Consider the following 21,099-nt stretch of genomic DNA (forward strand, 5'->3'; position numbering starts at 1 on the left):
ATCTTTAGTATCAAGTTCTCCACATTAACATTTTTTGTGTATATTCTGTACAGAAACACGTAAACTACCAAATTTTCTGGCAATTTCTGGTTGAGAAAGATAAGTATTTATTAAAAGTGTCCTGATTCGGCAATTTTTTGTGGTAATAAATTCTTTTTTTTCCCCATAACTGTAATAAAATATCACATTTCAGTACCACAGTTAAGAATTTGCTAGGTACTCATAACTTTAAAAATATCACATCAAATACAGTTTTTTTTTTTACTTTAAAATAAAGAGAAATATTCAAGAAATTTTTACTAATTTAAATAAATGTTTTGGAGATAACTTAATAAACAAATTCAAAAGTCTGGTAAAACTCAACAAGTGTACAGATTATAATTTAAATGACATCAAACAAAACGGCTGTCAAATGTGCCAGTTATTAGAGTTAATTCTAATTACAGTAATTGACTGTAATTTTAGTTAGGGTTAAACACCTAGTACCTAGTACTCCCCACGTGCTCTTATGCTACTTAGTATCTAAAATTCACCTCTCCATGCTACTTCGTCTCTAAAAATGTTATTTGCCTTTATTTATAAAATTGTTGCAATTGTCAAACTTTTTTCAGTTATGATGCAAACTTATTTTTTTCAGACATGATTTCAGAACTTTCTAGCAATTAGTTTTTGGTCTGCATGTTTTTTAGTGACCAAGTGGCAACGGCAAATTGCATGGCAAGTACTGAATATTTTACTCTAGTGGTTTATCATAGAAGTTTATGTAGAGTCATGGAAATTTCATGGAAAAGTCATAGAAAAGACATGGAATTTCATTTTTAAATTTGAATGGCCACCAATATCTTTACATATTTATATAAACTTTGACATTTATATGGTGACCAACTTTGTTTTTATTATTTATTAATGAGACACATAGATTACTAATGATACTATTAATTCATTATAAACCCATTATTATTATTATTATTATTATTATTATTATTATTATTATTATTATTAATGATACACATAGATTATGAACGATACACGCTATTATTATTAATGATACACAATATTATTATTAGTCATACACATAGATTATAATTATTACACACTACTATTATTAATGATACACGTAGATAAATAATGATACACACTATTATTATCAATGATACACATAGATTAATAATAATACAAACTATTATTATTAATGATAACATAGATTAATAATAATTCATATTATTGTTATTAATGACGCACATAGATTATTAATGATACACATATTATTATTAACATTACACATAGACAAACTTGTGCTTCAGTGCAACAAATTATTAATTTTATACACAAGTTAAGTGATATTTTAAATCGGTTGTCTAACCCAAAGCATCTAGGGTTAATTATGGACTTCCAACTAAACTACAAAAAATGCAATGCTAAAGTTATCCATGTAGCAAACACTAGAGCATTCTTAATCTTAAAATGTTTAAAAACTTGTAATCCTTGTAACTTAGTATGTACATTCTCTACTTTTTGAAGATCAATTATAGAATATTACTCTCCAATTTGGTCACTGCACTAAATCAAATTAGTAAAGTCTGTTGTCCAAAAAAAATTTACTAAGAAAGTTGATATCCTTAGTACTTTAAACTATCATAGCCTCTAACAGATGCTTGATTTAGATTCTCTGGAGTTGAGATGTATAAAACATGATTTAGTTATATGCTTTAAAATTATGAACAATTTTGTTTGCATAAATAAAAGTTTGTTTTTTAAAATTAAAAAAAATAGTTATACTTGTCGTTGTTCTTATAAGATAAGAAAAAATTCAATATTTGCAAATATCGCTTTTCTCAATGAGTTGTTAATCTCTGGGATAGTCTGACATCAGAAGCTGTAAACACTGGTAATATTTGTATGTTTAATAATTCAATCCAATCCTCCATTTTCAATAAACACTGCTAAAATACAGTCAGATAAAATCTGTTTAAATTTTAAACTGTATTTCTTTGTTGTATGTTTTATTACTTATTTAGGGGTACACTTATTGTCCTACTATTTGGGCCTGTGTGTCATTTAGAACATGTATTCTTGTTTTAATAAGTTTTATCTTATCAAGTTATCAAATTAAATGTTTTGACTATCTTTTTTGCAGAATGAAGTGATTGTTGATGCTATTGATATAAACTATATTACAAAGGTATAATTTAGTAACATTTTAATAACATATTTTTTTTTCAAATTCTTAAAATGGTTATAAAAATCTTTTTTTAAAAAGAGATTTTTAATTTTGTTTTTAAATTTGGTATTTTTTAGATAAGTTTTTAAGAAAATAAATTAAATACATTTAAATAAAATGAATTATTTCATTTTTTTAGTTAAGTTTTAAAGCTTTATTTAAAAAAAATAAATCTTCAACCTTTGAATGTTATGTTGCAAAAAAGGTGTTTGACTTGAAAGAATACAAAAACTATTTATCCATCAGGTGGTATGCCTGTAAGATACTATATAAACACAAATCTTTTTTTTTAAAAATCAAAATATCAATAAAATTTCAAGATTGTTTTCTTTACAAACTTTTAAAGATGTAAAATTTAATTTTACATCAGTTTATTTTTTTTTCAAATTTTTTATTTACCTTCTACCACAATCTTAACAATATCATAAGTGTGTGTTGTAAAAAAAGTTTGCACCAACAAATACTTGTATTTTTTTAGGTTTCCAGAATACAAAAAAATGAAGAAAAGTTTAAATTTGGTATCAGATTTTTGCTTTTTTTTCAATATTTTTAGTTAAATTTGTTTTTATATTCAAATAAATATGTATAATATTTATTTTTGTGTATACATTGTATATTAAGATAAAAGAGGGATAAGATTGTATATTAAGGGTGGTAGCAGGGCGAAAAAAAGGCAAATAGATATTTAAACAATTGCTGCATTTAGAGAAATTGGTCAAGATTTTAGTGCAATAGAAACATTTTGTTCTTGCATGAGTATGCCACCACCAATGGCCAAAACAACATACAATGAAATTAATAGTGAGTTGCACAATGCTTATGTGCAAACAGCGCAAGAGTCAATGAAAGAAGCTGCCAAGCAAATACATTATAATAAAACTGTAGATGACTCTGTTGTTATTGATGCTAAAGTTAGTGGTGATGGTGCTTGGTAAAAAAGAGGATACTCTTCCTTAAATGAAATTGTTACACTAATTTCAGAAGGGAAATGAAGTTTTATTTAAAAAATGTAAACAGTGTGAAATGTGGGAAATGAAAAAAGATAATTTAGATGCATTTAACACCTGGAAAGAAACTCATGTATGTTCAATAAATCATGTTGGAAGTGCTGGATATATGAAAGTTGTTAGAATGAAAAGAATGTTTGCTCGATCTGTACGTCTTCATTGCCTAAGATACACATTCTTTATTGGAATTGGTGATACAAAATCTTTTGATGAAATTTGTAAATCAGATCCATATCAGGTCATACCATCACCACAGGAGAATGTATAGGACATGTCCAAAAGCGTGTTGGAACACGTCTTCGTAAACTTAAAGCCAATCACAAGGATAAAAAGTTGACCGATGGTAAAGCATTGGGGGAGGGAAAGGTCGTTTAACTAATAAAGTGATGAACACTTTTCAAAACTATGTTGGAATGGTCATTCAAAAAATAGTGGCAATCTTTATGGGATAAAAAAGGCTGTTGCTGCAGTTTTACACCATACAACAGATGAGCCAAATTTAGAAATTCAACATCAATTCTGTCCACGTAGCTCTGATTCTTGGTGCAAATACCAAAGTGATAAAATTACAGGAACAAAATATATAAAGAAAAAATTAATATTCATAAAGCTGTTTCAGATGTTATTGCTCCAATATTTTCTCACGGAGGTCTTGGTAGTGATGAACTTTTGACAAAATGTTTACATGGTGAGACACAGAATATCAATGAGTCCTTGAACAATTTGATATGAACACAGTGCCCAAAAGGAATATACATTGAAAATGATGTTTTTAAAACTGCAGTTGTATCTGCTGTTATTGCATACAATGATGGTGCCCAAGGATTGCACCCAGTTTTTAAAAAACTAGGCTTAGAAAATGGCTATTTTACTAAAGAAGGTTTAAGAAAATCTGATATTCAGCGTGTCAAGCAATCTAAGAAAAAGTCAATCAGCTCAGTGAAACAAAGAAGAAAAAAACTTCTTTAATCAGAAAAGGTTTTAATGATAAAAATGAACTTGAGGAAGGAGAGACATGCTAGTGGAGCATTTTAGTTTGTTTTTTTGAGTTTTAATGTTTTATTATTATTTTTATTTGATTTTTCGATTAGGTTTTTCTTGACTTTAATTTTTTACGATGTTTGCGGTCTCTTATCAAGGATAAATTTTGATTGGACAAAGCTAATGAGCTGAAAATTTTTATGGTGTTACCTAGTTCTTCTTAGATTGTTCTTAGCAAAGCACTTTTTAAAATTTTATAAAAAAAAGGCTAGCAATATGACTTTTACATAAACATATTTTTTTTTTTTATGAAATTTAAAGTTTGACAGTGAACCTGGCGTGTTTGAAAAATAGTAATTTTTTTCTGGCTTGCTCAGAACATAGTATTGTTAATAAAGATTGCAATTTTAAAATTTTAAGAGATTCTGATCATTTTTCACTAAGTTATCCTTGTTGAAAATAGGTCAAAAATCTGTTTATGATGTGTGCAATTAATAGTGTCATCATTAAATTTTTATACAATTAGTGTTGTTTTTCTTTTAATAGTACATAACATTAAAATAAAACATTTTTAATTATTTTAATTTTTTGAAAAAAGAAAGTGTTTTTCCCCTGCCTTAAGATATAAGAGGAATAAGATTGCATATCACTATGTAATACAATTTTATTTCTGGCTTCTAAATGTTACATTTCACTTGCTCAAGTCTAAAGTATGTGAAAAAATGACTTCATTAAGAACAAACTTTGCTTACACGACAACAGCACAAAGAAAACTCATTTTTTTGTGTGAAAATAGAATAATTTTTTTTGCATTTTTGTCATTATGATCAGGTAAAAAAAATAATTGCACAAGTAATAGACAAATACAGTCGGAAACCACTCAAAAAGGTTCAGAAATGTTTAGATTTTCTAGTACTGTGAATCACTCTCTCGAGGTAGCCCCAAATGTAGTCCTCCCATCATGTTTTCGATATACTGTTCTTGTTAACGATGTCTTAAGTCCAATATATCTTGATGAAAGTGCTCCTCAGAGTAAATGCCCATGTTCTCCTTGAATTTGTCAAGATGCAAATCAAGGGTATGGACTTTCAGGGACATTCTGCATATAATTTTGGCATAATTCTTTATGAGTCTGCACCAACTCCACATAGTTTTCAGCTTTATGATTACCTAGGAAGTCCTGAACAATTGCAATAAAACTGCTCCAAGTTGCTCTTTCTGTCCTGTTCAACAGCTTTGCGAAATCCTTACATTTTATGAGCTTCCTGATCTGTGGTCCAACAAATATACCAGCCCTGACCTTAGCCTCTGAGAGCTTTGGAAAAAGATCTTGGAGGTATTAAAATGCTACTGACTCCTTATCAAGAACAATGACAAATTGCTTAATAAGGCCTAACTTGATGTGCAGCAGTGGCAAAAATACTTTATGAGGTTCTATCAGCGGCTCCCACTTCACATTACTCTTCCCAACAAAAACTGGAGATATCAGAAGCTCAGCATTCGATTTTGTAAGCCCAAGGTCCCTAATTAAATCATTCATGTCTTTCTGATAAGGGAAGTATAGCTTTCTTGATCTTGATTCCCAACTTCATCTGCGGAATTGTAGTCCATATCTCCAGTATCTGTAAGTGAGAAACATCTGTTCAGTTAACCTTCAAGTGTTTTCTTGCAGTATTTGCACGTGAAATGTGGTGCCCAAGATTTTTCTTGGTCCTGACCGGCATGCCAAAGTATGCCTTGTAGGCTTTGCACATTGAACAACTTGCTTCCACGCAATACTTTTTTGCTCTTGTCTTTATAAATTGTTCGCACATGTAGCAGAATGAATCAACTGGATGCAAACAACCTCTTGATGCCATATCAGATAAATAACTTCTCTTCAACTACAAATTGTTATCCTTAAATTCTGCAATAACACAAGTTGAAATCTTGGTTTGAGACACCTGTACTTTTGGAACGTTCGAGAACATTCTAGAAAGTTCTAAGAGTTTCTTGAAAGTTCTTGAACATTCTAGAGTGTTTAGGAGAATTGTAAAAACATCTGGACAGCTCTAGCAGTTCAGGAATATTATAGAAGGAAGCTTGGCATTGAAAGCAAATCGAGAATTTTCTTGAAAACACTCAATTTTTCCAAGTTTCATTGTCCCGGTCACAGAAGCAAAGTTTTTCTGGAATAACAGCGATTTCTTTTCTGTTCTAGACCTAATGGGTTAGGAAAACACACTTTGAACCCAGGAACAGAACCAAAAATGAAAATTTGTTACACAGTGTTTTAAGATATATAAGGGATAAGATTGTATATTATATTATAAGAGGAATAAGATAGTATATTAAGATATAAGAGGGATAGGATTGTATATTAAGATATAAGAGGGGTTTATTTTATAATAAAGTATAGGAGAACTATATACCATAACTAATCATAATTTGCATAGTAAAAAGTACTGGGTGTATGCTCAGGCTTGGACAGAAATGGCATGTGATCAAACGCTATTGCTGACCATGTAAATGATTTTTTGTTGTTGACAACTTGACGACGACTGTTTAGATATTTTGATGATTTCACAAATGCGCTGAAAAAAGAAATGCTAAACTAAACAGTTTAGCTTAGCATTTTAAAGTCTTTTTTTGTCTGAAAAGTCTGAAAACAATGAAAAAAAAAAAAAATTAAAAAAACTGAAATAGAAAACAATTCCTCCAAAAAAAGAAAATATATATGCTTTAAAATAAAACTCAAAAAACTTAAACTTGAGGTGAAATTTACTTTTTGTTATGTTTTTAGTTGCGGTTGAAATAAATTACTTTAAAAATTATCTTTTAAAACGTTTTATTAAAGTTACGTAAAACCCTTTTTCCAAACTACTTCTAATGATTGTTTAATAAATCAACAAATTTTATTTAAATTGATGTTTATTTAAAAAGTGAAACTAAATTATTGAAATGAAAAAAATATAATATTTTTAAATTACATAAACATTTGTTTTAAAAAGTCACAAAAAAAAATTTTTTTTTTTAATAATAACGTAGTCTTTTTTAAATAGTAATTTTTAATCACTTCATTAGTAATTCAAGTTTAAAAAAACAAGCTTAAAAGCTTGTTTTTTTAAACTTGACAATTCTTTGTAACAGTTCTTTGTAAAAATAGAAACAAAAAAAATTAAAGCAATTAAATCATTTGATTGCAACGGAAGATTTTAATTAAACTTATTCATAATTTAAAGTATTTAAAAAAAGTAATCTTATGAAAGATTTTTAGAAAGACATGGAAAAATAGTTTCAAATGTTTAAATTTATCATAAAAAATACATGCGTACTAAAAAAATTTTTTTATATTTAATTTATACAAAATGCGTTTATTTTAAACAATCATTATAGTTAATTTTTTATTTTATTTAAAGCGTTTGTGTAAAATAAAAACGTTAGAAAAGATCAACAGTTAATTGTTATTCATAATGTAATGATTTTTTTATTGCATTTAAATTGTAAAAACAATAAAACAGCCGTGGTCAAATTGTAAAGAAAAAAATTATTAGTACAGTTAAAGAGTGCGATTGCATGCCATCCTGTCCAAGCCTGTATGTTCACAAAACTTTTTGTAACTCTTGCATAGCTGAACTAAGGTTACAGAAACCATGTGTTCATCACTGTTTTTGTAACTATTTAGTAATCACCAATGTTTTGTAGATGCAAAAGCTTACACAAAAAAACAGCCGAGTTGATTTTTTGTTTTAATAAACCAAGTTTTTGTAATTAATAATATTTTTTAATAAATTTTTCTATAATATAAATTATAGAAAAATTTATTCTATATAATTAAATTCATATAATTTCTAACAAATTTGAGTTAGGAATCCATTACTAATGGATATTTTTTACAACTTAATAAAATAGCAATAACAGGGTTCCCACTCCTTCTTAAAAACCTTAAATATCCTTTAAAAATAAAAACCTTCTTAAAAGTCTTTAAATAAGCTTTTAAAAAGTTAAAATTTGACTGCTCTCCTTAATATCACTTCTTTTTTTATTTTATTTTTTTATTATAGTTAGGAAATTTTATTAAAGTGAATGAATTATACTTATTAATAAAGAAGAAAATATACAGTTATTTGATTGTTTGCAAACCTATATTTTTATTATATATATATTTTTATTATATATATATTTACATTATATATATATTTTCATATATATATATATATATTTTCATATATATATATATATATATATATATATATATATATATATATATATATATATATATATATATATATATATATATATATATATATATATATATATTAATTTATGATAGTTTCTCTGTTTATATTTAAAATATATTGTAAAAAATAAGATTCTGTTTTTAATGTAGTTGTTTTCTCCTTAATTCTCTTTACTTTTTCTTTCAAAAAAATGTTGTTCGCGACCAAATCTCCTTAAATATTAGGTAAATATCTCCTTAAATCTCCTTAAAATCCTTACTTTTAGCCTCAGTTTTAATAGTTAACCCTGAATATCATTTTTATAAAATTTTGCTATAAAAACTAAATAAATATTTAAAAAATACTCAGGGGGGTGGTATCTCACATAGGTCTTTTACTTTTTATCTAAATATGGGCCTTTTACCAATTTTTACTTTTTTCTATGTTCTTTATGTTTCCACAAATTATATTTTTAATTAATTACTTGATTTTAAGTGTTCAACTTCAAGCGTAAGTATATTAGTATTTTACATAGTAACCTCAAAACAAAGTAGATATTTGAAGATATATGATATTCTATAAGAAAAAAATGTGTTACGTTCCAATTTCTGCTAACAGCTCATATCTGTTTGCCAGAAAACCTTCAAATTCTGTGCTCTACAAAACCCTTGAACCTATGCTCATTTCCTTCTGCATCCACACACTAGGTATATTCCTGATAGAGAGAAATAAAATGTGCAGCATGGCTTGGAAACAATAACTTAGTAATAGGTATATAACTGAGAGTGTGCTTTTGTGGAGTTTTTTTCCAAATTGCTATTATTTTCTAATAACCTGTTGTAAATGTTCTATGCTTCATACTTGGTCCTGAAACAGTTTGTGGTGGCCTTCGCATCATAAATTGCGGCCAACAGCTTTTGTAGTGTCATATATGCCTGTTGTAATTATGTTATCTTGCTTATTTATCATTGCCTTTACAACTGTTTCAAGTTTCAGATATTATGCGTCTTTAAAATATGCAGTGACACATTTCCTACTAGGAGAAATATCTATATTAAATATAAGATGTCTTTTGATTGTTTCACTTTCTTCACTATTTTCAACTGAGTCTAAATTACTGGAAACTGATTTACTCTATGCCAAAAATTGTATTTACTGTTATAGCTATGATACTCACTAAATCATTTTGACTGACTATTTTGATAAGTAATGCAGTCTACCAGATTAGCTTTTTCTTCATTGATTCTCAGCCAGTCCAAATATGTACAAATTTTTGTTCCTCTAGAAACAATTCATCAATATTTGCTGAAGTCCTCCAATAAGTAGTAGGCGTTTTAAAATTTGATGTAGGTAGTTGTAGCAACAGTGGAATTTCAATGCGAATATTTGGGTCGTCTTCTGCAATATCATCATCAGACAGCATCTTAGATGCTTCTTTGCAAACATATATTTTCTTATATCAGAGAAGAAGCTTTTTAACCTTACACACAGTACTGGAGTACTGATGTTTTATATTTTTCATAGCTAATTTAAAAGTAAGTTTCCATATAAATACATGCTAATAAATAATCATTAACTATTTACTAGCGTGTACTTCAGAGTGGTTCAAAAAACAATATTTTCGAAAAATATCAGCAGCTCACCTTAATGTGTTTTATATGATAAAACAACACTGGATTTAAATGTTTTTTTGAATAAAAATTTTTTTTAGCAGTGCCTCAAGACTCTTGAACATTTAATGGGTCCCTCACTGTGAACCACAATAACCGCCAGGTTTGAAGTCTCCCCACATCCAATTTTTTTTTCTTATTAAGAAGTAACATAGTATATAAGTTAAGTAAAGGTATTAAGAACCTCCATAGGAATGGCTAGAATAAAATTTTTACACATCTAAACTTTAGATAAAAGGGGAGGGGCGGTACACCGTTAACCTTATTGAAGTTCATATATTTCACATTATTTCATGAAGAAACCTAATTTTTACTCTGTACTTGTGTACTCCCATAATATAAAGGCATTAAAAAAGTGTTAGAACATTTATATAACAGATTACAAAGAAAAAGAATGTAGGTATAAAAACAACAACAAAATGCATTTAATGTGAAAAATATCTTGACTAAGCCTTGAAATACAAAAATAGCATTCTATTTTATCAATACTCAATTAAAAGTACTTTTAATGCTATTAAAATACTTTGTAAATAATAATTTTGACATAGTTGTGTAGCAAAATATATTAAATTGATCAGTAAACTTGTTAACTATTTATTAAATGTTGAAAATTCCACAACACTTGACTTTAACCGTTTAGCATAGTCTGGGTGGCTTTGTCGTCTCTTATATTTATTCCATGTCTTTTTAAACTCATGATGAACAGATTCACCTGCTTGTTCAGAGTAAATTCCAAGCCCATTATCAGTATTGGTACTTTTTAGAAATGGTACAATATGGTTAACTGCAATATGAACTTTCCACGGTATATTCAAAGAAATGTTTTCAAAGTAAGTATTAATATATTCCCTTAAATTAGCATAAGACATCTTGAATTCGAAAACAACAGATTCAATATCACCAACTTTTTCTCCAAAGGTGGCTTGCTTCATTGATTGAAACTTTCTTAAACATTCAATTACTGGTAGTAAATCAAGCTTTCCTTGATCAGCAATATCACGAGAAAGAACATCTAACTTATCTAAAAGTCTGTTGGCATTGTTGCCATCAAATCCAATGCCATGGTAACCTCTGAAAAATATGTAATTTGAGTTTAACCACTTTTCAAAGCCAGGCCATAGTTTTGATAATAGTTTTCCAAAAGTTGTAACTATTCCGATTAATGTATGCAACTCAGGTACTGGAACTAAATTTTCAATAATTGTGTCTGGATCCTCTTCAAGATATAATAATCTTGGATTAATAACATTTTTATAATCAGCCATCTTTGATTTTGGTTTTCCAGCTTCTGTGTATTTACTGTAATGATAATCGAGGGAACCAAGAGTTCGTTTTTCTCCACCATCCAAAAGACTCTCTCCTTCACACCACAAACAACTATATTTTCCAGCATGGCTTGTAATGCCAAACATTGAGTTTGCACACTTTAAATCAAATGCAACAGAATACTTAATATTTTGAAGATTAAGAGTATCAACTAATTTTCTAAGATTTCCATTGTGTTCAGACACTCCTTCTACAATAGCAACAATAAAACAACGCTTAACTCCAGAGTCATCAAGGTCAGGTTGGTTGCTAGTTTTATCATGCGGATTAAAAACATTCATAGTGACCTTTAAAAAACCTTGACCAGAATCCACAGCAACTCTTACAATTGTAGAAAGAGGGTCAATATTCCTTTCAGTGATTATATCATGTATAAATTCATCAATATCTTTAATATAAACCATTGATTTATTTACTATATCACCAGCTTCAACAAATTCTTCTTCTTTACATGAAAAATATTCATTCATTTCTGCTTTTAAAGCCTCTAATTTTTTAACAATATTTCCTTCAATGCTACTTTGAAAGCCAAGACTTTTTCTAAATATAGAACACATTTTTTTTGTTTTACACTGAGATAGTTCTAAACATTTTATAAGCTCAATGATTGTTCCAAAAGATACTTGACTAAAATTAGCACGGTCACATTTATTGTCAGTAGTTCCGGCAACAATAGTTAATGGTTTCCCATAAGTAGCAATTGTGAATTTTTCACCTCTAAAAATATTTTCCTTTTCCATTTTTGTTTTTAAAATACTTGAAGCGACACGTTCTGCACTTGCTGATCCCAATGCATATGCTGCATTAACTAAATTTTTCACAGCTTGAACATCACTACAAAGATGAATAATGCCTGACTTAACAACTCCATAACATTTTAAGCACATCCTTTCATTTTTATCTTCATTTAACTCAGAAGTAATAATGTTAATATCTTTTGATATTTCTGAAACATCTGAAGTTCTTCTGATATCTTGACGGTTTATCTAATCAAAAAAAAAAATCTAAAGCTATATAAATTAGTAATATAAAAAATATAACACAATAAAAATAAACACATCGATGACATATTAGTTCCTAAAACAAGCTGTTTAAATGTTTTTTTTTTTTTCAAGTTTATCAAAGTTCATTGAGACACAGCTCTTTCTTTTTTTAAAATTAATAAAAAATAAAACAACTTTATTTAATTAAACACTAAGTCTTAAATATAGTTTTTTATTAATTTTATCAACTAACCTGAGAAATTTGCTTTAGCCACTTATCAAGGTATTTTGTATCGTTTTTTTCCAAACAATAAAGGTTTTTATAACAATTGCTACAAATAACTTTAGGATGGTTTGCTAAATTTTGATCATAGCTATCCCAAATAAAAGTTTTTATTTTTTCTTCAATAGCTTTAGATATTTTATGAAGCTTTGCTGACTTTTTACCAAAGATTTTAAAACAAACAGCACATAGATTGTTGACCGCCATTTAATAAAAATTGTCGTTGTGTACCAGAGTATGTCTAAAATCAAACAACGCCGATATTTGATTAGCAAATTATAGCCTTTTTTTCTGAAAATGGCGGATGTTTTTTAACTAAAAATTATAATTTTTATTCTTTGATTTTCATACATTTTTCCATTCCCCTTGAGGTTTTTACTAACCAAATATTTATTTTCATATATACAATTAAATATTTATAAAAAAAAATCTGATGTGGGGAGACTTCAAACCTGGCGGTCACTGTGGTTCATTGTGCCCTAATATTATTAAAAAAAAAGTTTCAAAAACTTTGTAACTTAAGTAACATTTTCTAAGAAGTAAAATTTAAAATAATTTTTTTTTGTAAAATGATTATTTTTGAAATTTTTATATAATTTCGCTTCATTTGAGACCAAACAAAACATACTTTTGAAAAAAATTGTATTTATTAATATTAAGGACCCATTAAATGTTCAAGGGTCTTCAGGCACCGCTAAAAATACTTTTTATTTAAAAAAATTTTAGATCCAGTGTTATTTTATCATATAGAATTAAGGTGCGAGCTGCAGATATTTTTCAAAAATATTGTTTTTTGAACCACCCTAGTGTATTTACTCTCGAGTACCTAATAAAAGGGAAGGGGGGACATTTATTATTTTTCAGAAAATTTTCCCACCTACCCCAAGATAATGAAAATCAGCCTTAAAAATTAGAAAATAATTATTTCAGTCACTGATAAAAACAAAATTTTAAAGTGTAAACAGGCTTTGAAAATCACCAACCAAGTAAGTCTTGATTTATTGAAAATGAGCTTTTAATTTATTTCTCACCAAAGTATAAAACTTATATCAACATATTAAATCCTATTGAAATTATTATAAAACATCTGTTAGAAAATGCGCATTTGACAGCAAGCCACACTAGATTTAAATAATTTTATGAGTGTTTTGTAAAATTATTAGTTTGGGTTTATAAACTAAAATTTTTTATAAAAAACCTTATTGTAACATATAAAAATTCTCACCCACCCTTTTTATTAAAACCTCCCGTTTATTAGATCTGAACTAAAATTCCTACCCCCTCCCTTTTATTCCCCCCTCCCTTTGTATTAAGGACTGGAGAGTATATGGAAATAACTGTTTTTTAAACCATTTCAGCTTTGTTTAAACATTTGTTTGTAGAATGTGATATATAATAAAGGAAAAATAATTAAATCTTTAAAATGCTTTGTTAAGTGAAGTAAACAAAAAAAAGATTCTTAAAAATTCTTTCTAGTAATATAAAATAATAATAATCAAATAATAATCAAATCATTACCATTTCAATGGAAAAGATAAAATTGTTTTTTTCTTTTGTCAGAAATGTCTTACTTTTGTAAAGTTAGAAAAAAATTCCACTAGCAATGGTTTGTTACTTTATTTAAAAGTTTTTTAACAATATAAAAACATTAGTTAAGATCATTCTAACAGCTTTTAAAAACATTTGTCATTGTTTTTTCACTGAAATCTTTTTGAGTGTATTAACTTTATTTATTTTTAATAAAGTTTATTAAAAAGATTATTGTTGTCTAAAAAAGTTGTCATTTATAAATTCAAAATAATTTTTTTTTGAAAAAAATGTTATTATAAAAATGTCATTATAAAAAATGCACACTTATATAATTTATATAATATAAATAAAAAAAGCTATATACATCTTTCATTAATACTTTAAACAAAAGTCATCATCAGTAATTTAAAGGTGTTTCCCGAATAGAATATCCGGCCAGATATCTGAGTCAATTTGTGTATCTGGTATCTGGCTGGATAATAAAATAATTCGGTTGGTTAGGCCAGATATTTCATCTTAATCAATAATAAGACAAAAACTTGTTTTAACTATTGCTGCAGTATTAAAAATACACACTTTAGACCTGATCAAACCATTCGAAAATAAAGAACACAAATTCTAATGTGTTAATCTTTTAAAATAATCTAATGTTAGTAGATTTAAAAAAATTTTGTTCAAGTTGTATAGTTTAAATAAATAAGAATTACCTGTGCATAAGAAATACAGATTTTATCACTCATTAATGAACTTAGTTGTGTTATGTATAAACATGAGCATTTTTCTGCTTTGAGGTAACAGTCTTGATTGCTTTTTCTCATAAATATTTTCATACTCAGAAAACAATCTCTACGAAAATGCAAAAGATACTGGTGATGCTAATAATTTAAGAACAAGTTCTTTTAGCAGTATATGATAACTAACCATTTAGTATTACAAATATTAATTGGTTGGTTATCTAAAGCAATCATCATAACTATTTTTTATGTATTTGCTTTGACTCTTCATCGTTAATATTTCATATCTTTTTGATGTATAAAATGAAAAAGCAAATATCAAACTTCGATAGACATGTGCTTTTTCATTTCACGCATTTTTTTTACAGTTAACATGCTACCTTTTAAAAAATCTCCAGTTAAAGAACTCAAAGCTTAAATTTTATTATTTTTTCCATTAATATGCAATTTTAAATGAAATTTTTTGACATGATTGTTCAGTGGAGTTAGGGAAAACAATTTTTGACAATTATTATATTAAGACTTATTAGATCCCTTATTAAAGTTATTTATAGCTTATTTGATTTCAACATAAAATACAAATTGTTGTTGATTCAGAGGGATCATTTATTTTAAAAAGCTTCCAAACAAAACTTTTTGCTTTAGAATATCTACTATGGTGATATTTTAAAGTATTTGACATCAAAATACGTATTGTCGGTTTTGTAATGAAAACATCAATCCATTGATACAAATGTTAAACAAATGTTAAAAATAATGTTAAACAAACAAATGTTAAAAAAAATATCTGGCCGAATTATTGGTTAAATAATTTTTAATTATCTTTTTATCTAGTATCCGGCTGGATATTTTAAAAATGCTATTTTGGTCATCTCTAATAATTTGTTATTTTATTTATATGTTTTGCTAATATAAAAACAGTCAAGATAAAAGTTTTGATGTTCTTTCTAATGTATAAATCTTTTCTATTCAGCATGCTTTTGTTAAAATGTTAAAAGCTGCATCAAAACAAAATCTTTTTTGCATGGTCATATAATGGCGTGCAATCGCATGCCTCCCTGACCAAGACTGGGTTAAGGAGTGGAACAGATAAAAGAATTGATGAGTTATTACTAACAAAATAAATTTTAAAATTTAATAGTTGTTCAATATTAATGGTTGTTCAGTATTAATGGTTGTTCAATATTAACGGTTGCAAATGGTTGTTTGGCTCAAAAAATTGTGTAGTTTCAATAAAACAAAAAATCTAGAAAGCAATGGAAAATAAAGGTTATTCTTTCATAATAAATAAAGATTATTCTTTCATAATAAATAAAGGTTATGCTTTCATAATAAATAAAGGTTATGATTTCATAATAAATAAGTTTCATAAATTTATTTATTATGAAAGCATAACCTTTATTTATTATGCATAACCAAATAACCATTATTATTGTGTCGCATAAACAAATGATTTTAAAAGGATTTTAAGTACCAAATAACCATTATTATTGTGTTGCATAAACAAATAATTTTAAAAGGATTTTAACTACAAAATAACAAAGGTAATGATATCAAGCAATTTGGTAAACCTTGTATTCAATTTTATGTAAAAAAAAGAAGAAGAAAGGGGTTCAAAAATGATTAATCTGATCAAAAAAAAGGTTATAAAGTGCCAGCAAATTTTGACAATTGTTTAATATACTGTTTGCCATAAATACTTACATTTACCTCAATTATAAATGTCATATAAATATTGTTTATTTAAAGCATAAATAATTAACTGAAACTGATTTATGGAGGTCTAAAGGCTTTTTGATGTTTAAGATATGACACTCTCAGGCATGGTGCAAACTCTGTACTTAATCAGATAAAACCTAAAAATTCATTTATTTTATTAACTTGTTGCCCTTGACAGGGGAAGGGAGGCAAATTTTTTGTTGTATTTTTGTTACCTTTTTTTACCATTTTGAGTCCATTCACGGCTTTTTCTTGCAAAGAAATTTCTAATTTGACATAAGTATAAACATACTTAACCCCATATTGCATGAGATATATAATATTTTGAAAAAAATTTATTGCAATTTATAACAATGTTAATAGGTACCAAGAAACTATTTATTGTAAAATATTAGAGGTCGAAATAATTCTCGTGCATCGGTGCCCCCTGGACTGTTTTTGACACCTGTTTGATGGGGCAACCAACCATTGTTCGTTTTTACTGAAAAATGAACAATGATTTGTTGCCCTCCTCTAACAGTTCTCAAGAATGGTCCAAGGGACAACGATGTCTGACACCTGTTTCAACCCCTAGTGAAATATCAAATTTAGGTCAAATATTTCAATAAACATTTAAGAATATATTTTTGCCTCTTTTTTTTTTTGCAATTTGCAAACTAATTGTTTTTGATTTGTGTTCTTCATAGAATACCAAGTCAAATTTGGTTAGCTTGTGTTAATTCAGTCTGAACATCATGTTCATGATCTTCATGATTCTTTTCAAAGTTAATTTTATCTCAAATTTCTAATCCAAAGCAATTGCAAATGTTTTCCAGTAAAATACATTTAAAAAATTGTTAGTTAGTACTGAAGTGCTCCTCCACTTTTGTCCAAAAAAGTTTTTGAGAAATTTTTGAGACAGCCAATGGATCATTCCACATACTTAGTATTTAATGATGAAATTTATTAAAATATATTTCCTCTGATGTAGTTAACTGATTAAACTGTATAATCATGACTGGTGACAACCTGTATTCTGAGTTTATATAAGGAAAACCTGCATTAAGATCATATTCCAATGTTTGGATATAGAATTAATGAAAATAAAGGCATAATGGCACAATACAAAATACCTTATGACAACACCTCTAAACTTTCCATTAGAATCAATGACAACTTGACAGTTTAAAGCAGGAAATTAAAAAATCTTTAAAATGTTTAAATGTTTAAAAGTCACAAGAGAACTTTTTGGAAAACTGGTATCATATTAAGCCTTTTTTTAACTTTAAAAAAGTACTTTATCGTATGACCCTTTATTAATACATTATAATATTGTTTTAAGTTTAGTCCTTTTGTTCAATAAAATATTATTTTCAAGTTTTAAAGAACTGATGTACTAAATAAATTTATTTAAAAGAACTCTGATTTTTGTAATTATTTTGTAGCATTTTGTGAAATTGAAGTATTGTCTCTTCCTAAATTAAATAATTTATACATATAACAATAAGAACATGAAATGCTTTACAATTACTTAATAATGTTGTGTAAAATACAGTTTCAAAAAAAACTTCAGCACCTGAAAAGAAGGATATAAATATGCTTTATATTTTATGTAAAAAACATGTTCATGTTTTATAGACAATGTTTTTGACTTGAATTATAACATTTTAATAATAAAACAGAAATATATTTTTTGAAGCCTGTATGAGTTATATGCAAACAGAATAAATCTTAAAAAAAATAAACTTAAAAACAAGGAATTCACTTTCAAATGTATGCTGGATCATCAATTCCAATTTGGCTTCTTTAGTTTGTATCATTGTATCATCTGTTATTCCAAGAAGATCTTGAACTCCACATAATTAAAAGTACTCTTTCTTTGTTTCTGTCATTTCCTCTGTACTATCATATCATTTGAGAAGCTAACAATAGTGCTTGTAAGTATGCGACTGCAGTTTGGCTGGCTTGCTTAAGAGGTGTCACCTAAAATTACATAAAACAACATGTGAACCAAATATGTCTATAGACCATAATACTTTAAGTAAATAAAAGCAAGTTACACAATAATAGCACATAGCGTAAGATTTTGACTTTATATACTTTTATGATGAAATTATACTCTTTTTTTTATAATAAACTATACTTTTTTTTATAATAAATTTCCACATGTAATAAAGTTATAGATTGCTAAAATACTATAAAATGATAAAAAACAACTGGTTTTCCAGTAACAAAAAACCTTTATTTTGGAGAAGCAAATGTGTCATCAAAATAACAAAACAAGTTATAAAAAGAAAACCTGGTTATAAATGTTTGTGAACTTTAAAAACAGTTTAATAACTGATCTTGTTCTTAAACATGTGACATAGACTATGTAAAAAGCAAGTCTTTTTGAGGTAAATATTATTTTTTAGATTGACCTTGACTTTTATTCATGGTTATGGTACTGAAAAATGTGAAGCAATTAAAAACCAGGGTAAAGCTAAAAAAAACTGACCTTGATCTGGTATTTTTACTTTTTGGATTATCTTGTTTTTAGGGTCAACTCATCTTAGATTTGGCAGAATTTGAAGAAATGAATTGAAGACCAATCTAATTAAAATAAATAAAAAACTAAAAACTTTATTAAATGATATTTTTATTTGATATCCAGCCTAAAAACTAAGGTTGTTATTGCTTTTGTCAGTCTAGATTTTTTTAGTCTGTCTATATTTTTAGTAACCACCTATTAAAATTTTACAAAAAATAAAGTTTATAAGCTACAGCCTCCTTTTATTTCAATTCAAAGTATAGAACAACTACAGTCTAAAGTATGGAACAAAAAACTGTACAAAGTCTTTTAAATCTTTACTGATTCCCATTGTATTTGTTCCTTTTTTCATTTTAGATAATAAAAAATAAAATCTATTAATTTTATTTTAACAAAACAAAAGATGCCATGGAAACTATATTCCAAGATTCAAAAATAATTAATTGATATTAAGTAATAAATTATCTTTCCGATGGTGTTTTAAAAAAGTATTATTCATAAGTGTTTTTTCTTTATTTTATGTACTAATTTATGAAAGACTAGCAAATTTTGTGTTTGTATACTTATAAAGGACTTGCAAATTGTGTATCTTTACTTTCGCTCCCTAAATGTCTTCTTTTTTTTAAATAAAATGATGCTTGGTTTCAAAGATAAAAATTATTACCAGGGAGGTTGCACAAGAACCATTTGACAGGTTTCTAATACTATCTGAAAAGAAATCTTTAAAATTATGTCCACTTGGCTCTTAAAAGAACTGAAATTATATATAAGTTTTAAAATTAAATCTTTTTTATATAAAAATTTATATTTTTTGATTTTAATGCATAAAAACAAGTTTTTTTAATAAAAACGAAAAAGTTCTATTTTTTATATAGAATACCAGGTATTGTTGCAACTTTTCAACACATTTTGAGTAGTATTGTTGCTAATTAAAATAAACTGTTAACCACTTATAAAAATCAAATGTATTTTTTTTACATTCAAGAAAAACACAAAATTGATAAAAAAATTATTTATATTTAATCAAAGTTCTAGCCATGTAGTTTTTATATCTTTTTAATACATTTTTTCTTAAAGAAAGTTAATCTGATTTAATTTTGTTCTTATATGAAAGAAAGAGTTTTACATTCTTTTAGAGATGTTTTATAATTGTTAAAGAAAAAATAAAAATTTGATTGTTTGTGGATACACCAATCTTGGTTCCATAACATTTGGATTGAGGGAGTGCATAATAGAATCGGGTTTGGTCTTTAAAATATGAGAGGTTGTTGTTTAATAATGTAAGTGTAATATACAATGAAGCTTGTATTCTATGGCAAATGTTAGTTAGCTGTGACACAAATTTTTAAAATATTTCCAAAATGAAACTAGGTTTTTATAAGCAAGTGGTGGATGTTTTAGTGTGTTTTAGTGGAACTTTTATTGAAGCTCTCAGTAAAATCATTGAAACGTTTTATTAAAAAAAATTGTTTGAAACCATCCTATGATAACTATTATAAAATCTGAAACTACTGCTCTTGTTTATTATGTATGTAAATTGTTCTGTATAAATAATTACTTAATTACTAATTAACAGTTCATGAAAACAGTAATGTGCTACATTCTTTTTAGAGGTCTGCACAGTATATAAAAATTATGAACTGATTTGCGAGAGCAAAGATGAAAGAGATAAATGGGTTTATTCACTAACTAAAGCAGCAGTAAGTAACAAATGTATTATCAGAGGTCTTTTAAGTTACTGGTTAATTACTGTTAATTACTATTACGCATGGATATACATATACGTATAAATGTATATGTATATATATATATAAATAATATATATATATATAAATAATATATATATATATACATAAATATATATATATATATATATATATATATATATATATATATGTATGTATATATATATATATATGTGTATATATATATATATA

The 21,099-nt window shown here is 26.7% G+C and overlaps 2 protein-coding genes across 2 annotated transcripts in view; one reads left to right on the top strand and one right to left on the bottom strand.

Moving 5' to 3' along the window:
• LOC100207468 (pleckstrin homology domain-containing family A member 1) overlaps positions 1 to 21,099 on the top strand; it is a 64,539-nt gene that overhangs the window by 12,704 nt on the left and 30,736 nt on the right. Inside the window, exons 2-4 of the mRNA XM_065793130.1 lie at positions 2,138 to 2,182; positions 2,700 to 2,739; positions 20,774 to 20,862. Coding sequence (XP_065649202.1) covers positions 2,138 to 2,182; positions 2,700 to 2,739; positions 20,774 to 20,862 — 174 coding nt within the window. The remainder of the gene's footprint in view (positions 1 to 2,137; positions 2,183 to 2,699; positions 2,740 to 20,773; positions 20,863 to 21,099) is intronic.
• Positions 10,611 to 12,902, bottom strand: LOC124809242 (uncharacterized). Its single transcript, XM_065793127.1, has 2 exons — positions 12,641 to 12,902; positions 10,611 to 12,390 (listed from the first exon to the last, which is right to left on the bottom strand). The coding sequence occupies exons 1-2, from the start codon at positions 12,875 to 12,877 to the stop codon at positions 10,669 to 10,671; spliced, it is 1,959 nt and encodes a 652-aa protein (XP_065649199.1). The 5' UTR covers positions 12,878 to 12,902; the 3' UTR covers positions 10,611 to 10,668.

The sequence above is a fragment of the Hydra vulgaris genome, chromosome 03 (assembly GCF_038396675.1).
Source record: "Hydra vulgaris chromosome 03, alternate assembly HydraT2T_AEP".
Classification (NCBI taxonomy): Eukaryota; Metazoa; Cnidaria; class Hydrozoa; order Anthoathecata; family Hydridae; genus Hydra; species Hydra vulgaris.

Bases quoted from the DNA above. Each gene is read 5' to 3' on its own strand.
- LOC124809242 (XM_065793127.1), bottom strand. From the start codon at position 12,877: ATGGCGGTCAACAATCTATGTGCTGTTTGTTTTAAAATCTTTGGTAAA. The intron at 12,391-12,640 runs GTTAGTTGATAA...TTTTTTGATTAG, and splicing joins GGCTAAAGCAAATTTCTCAG to ATAAACCGTCAAGATATCAG.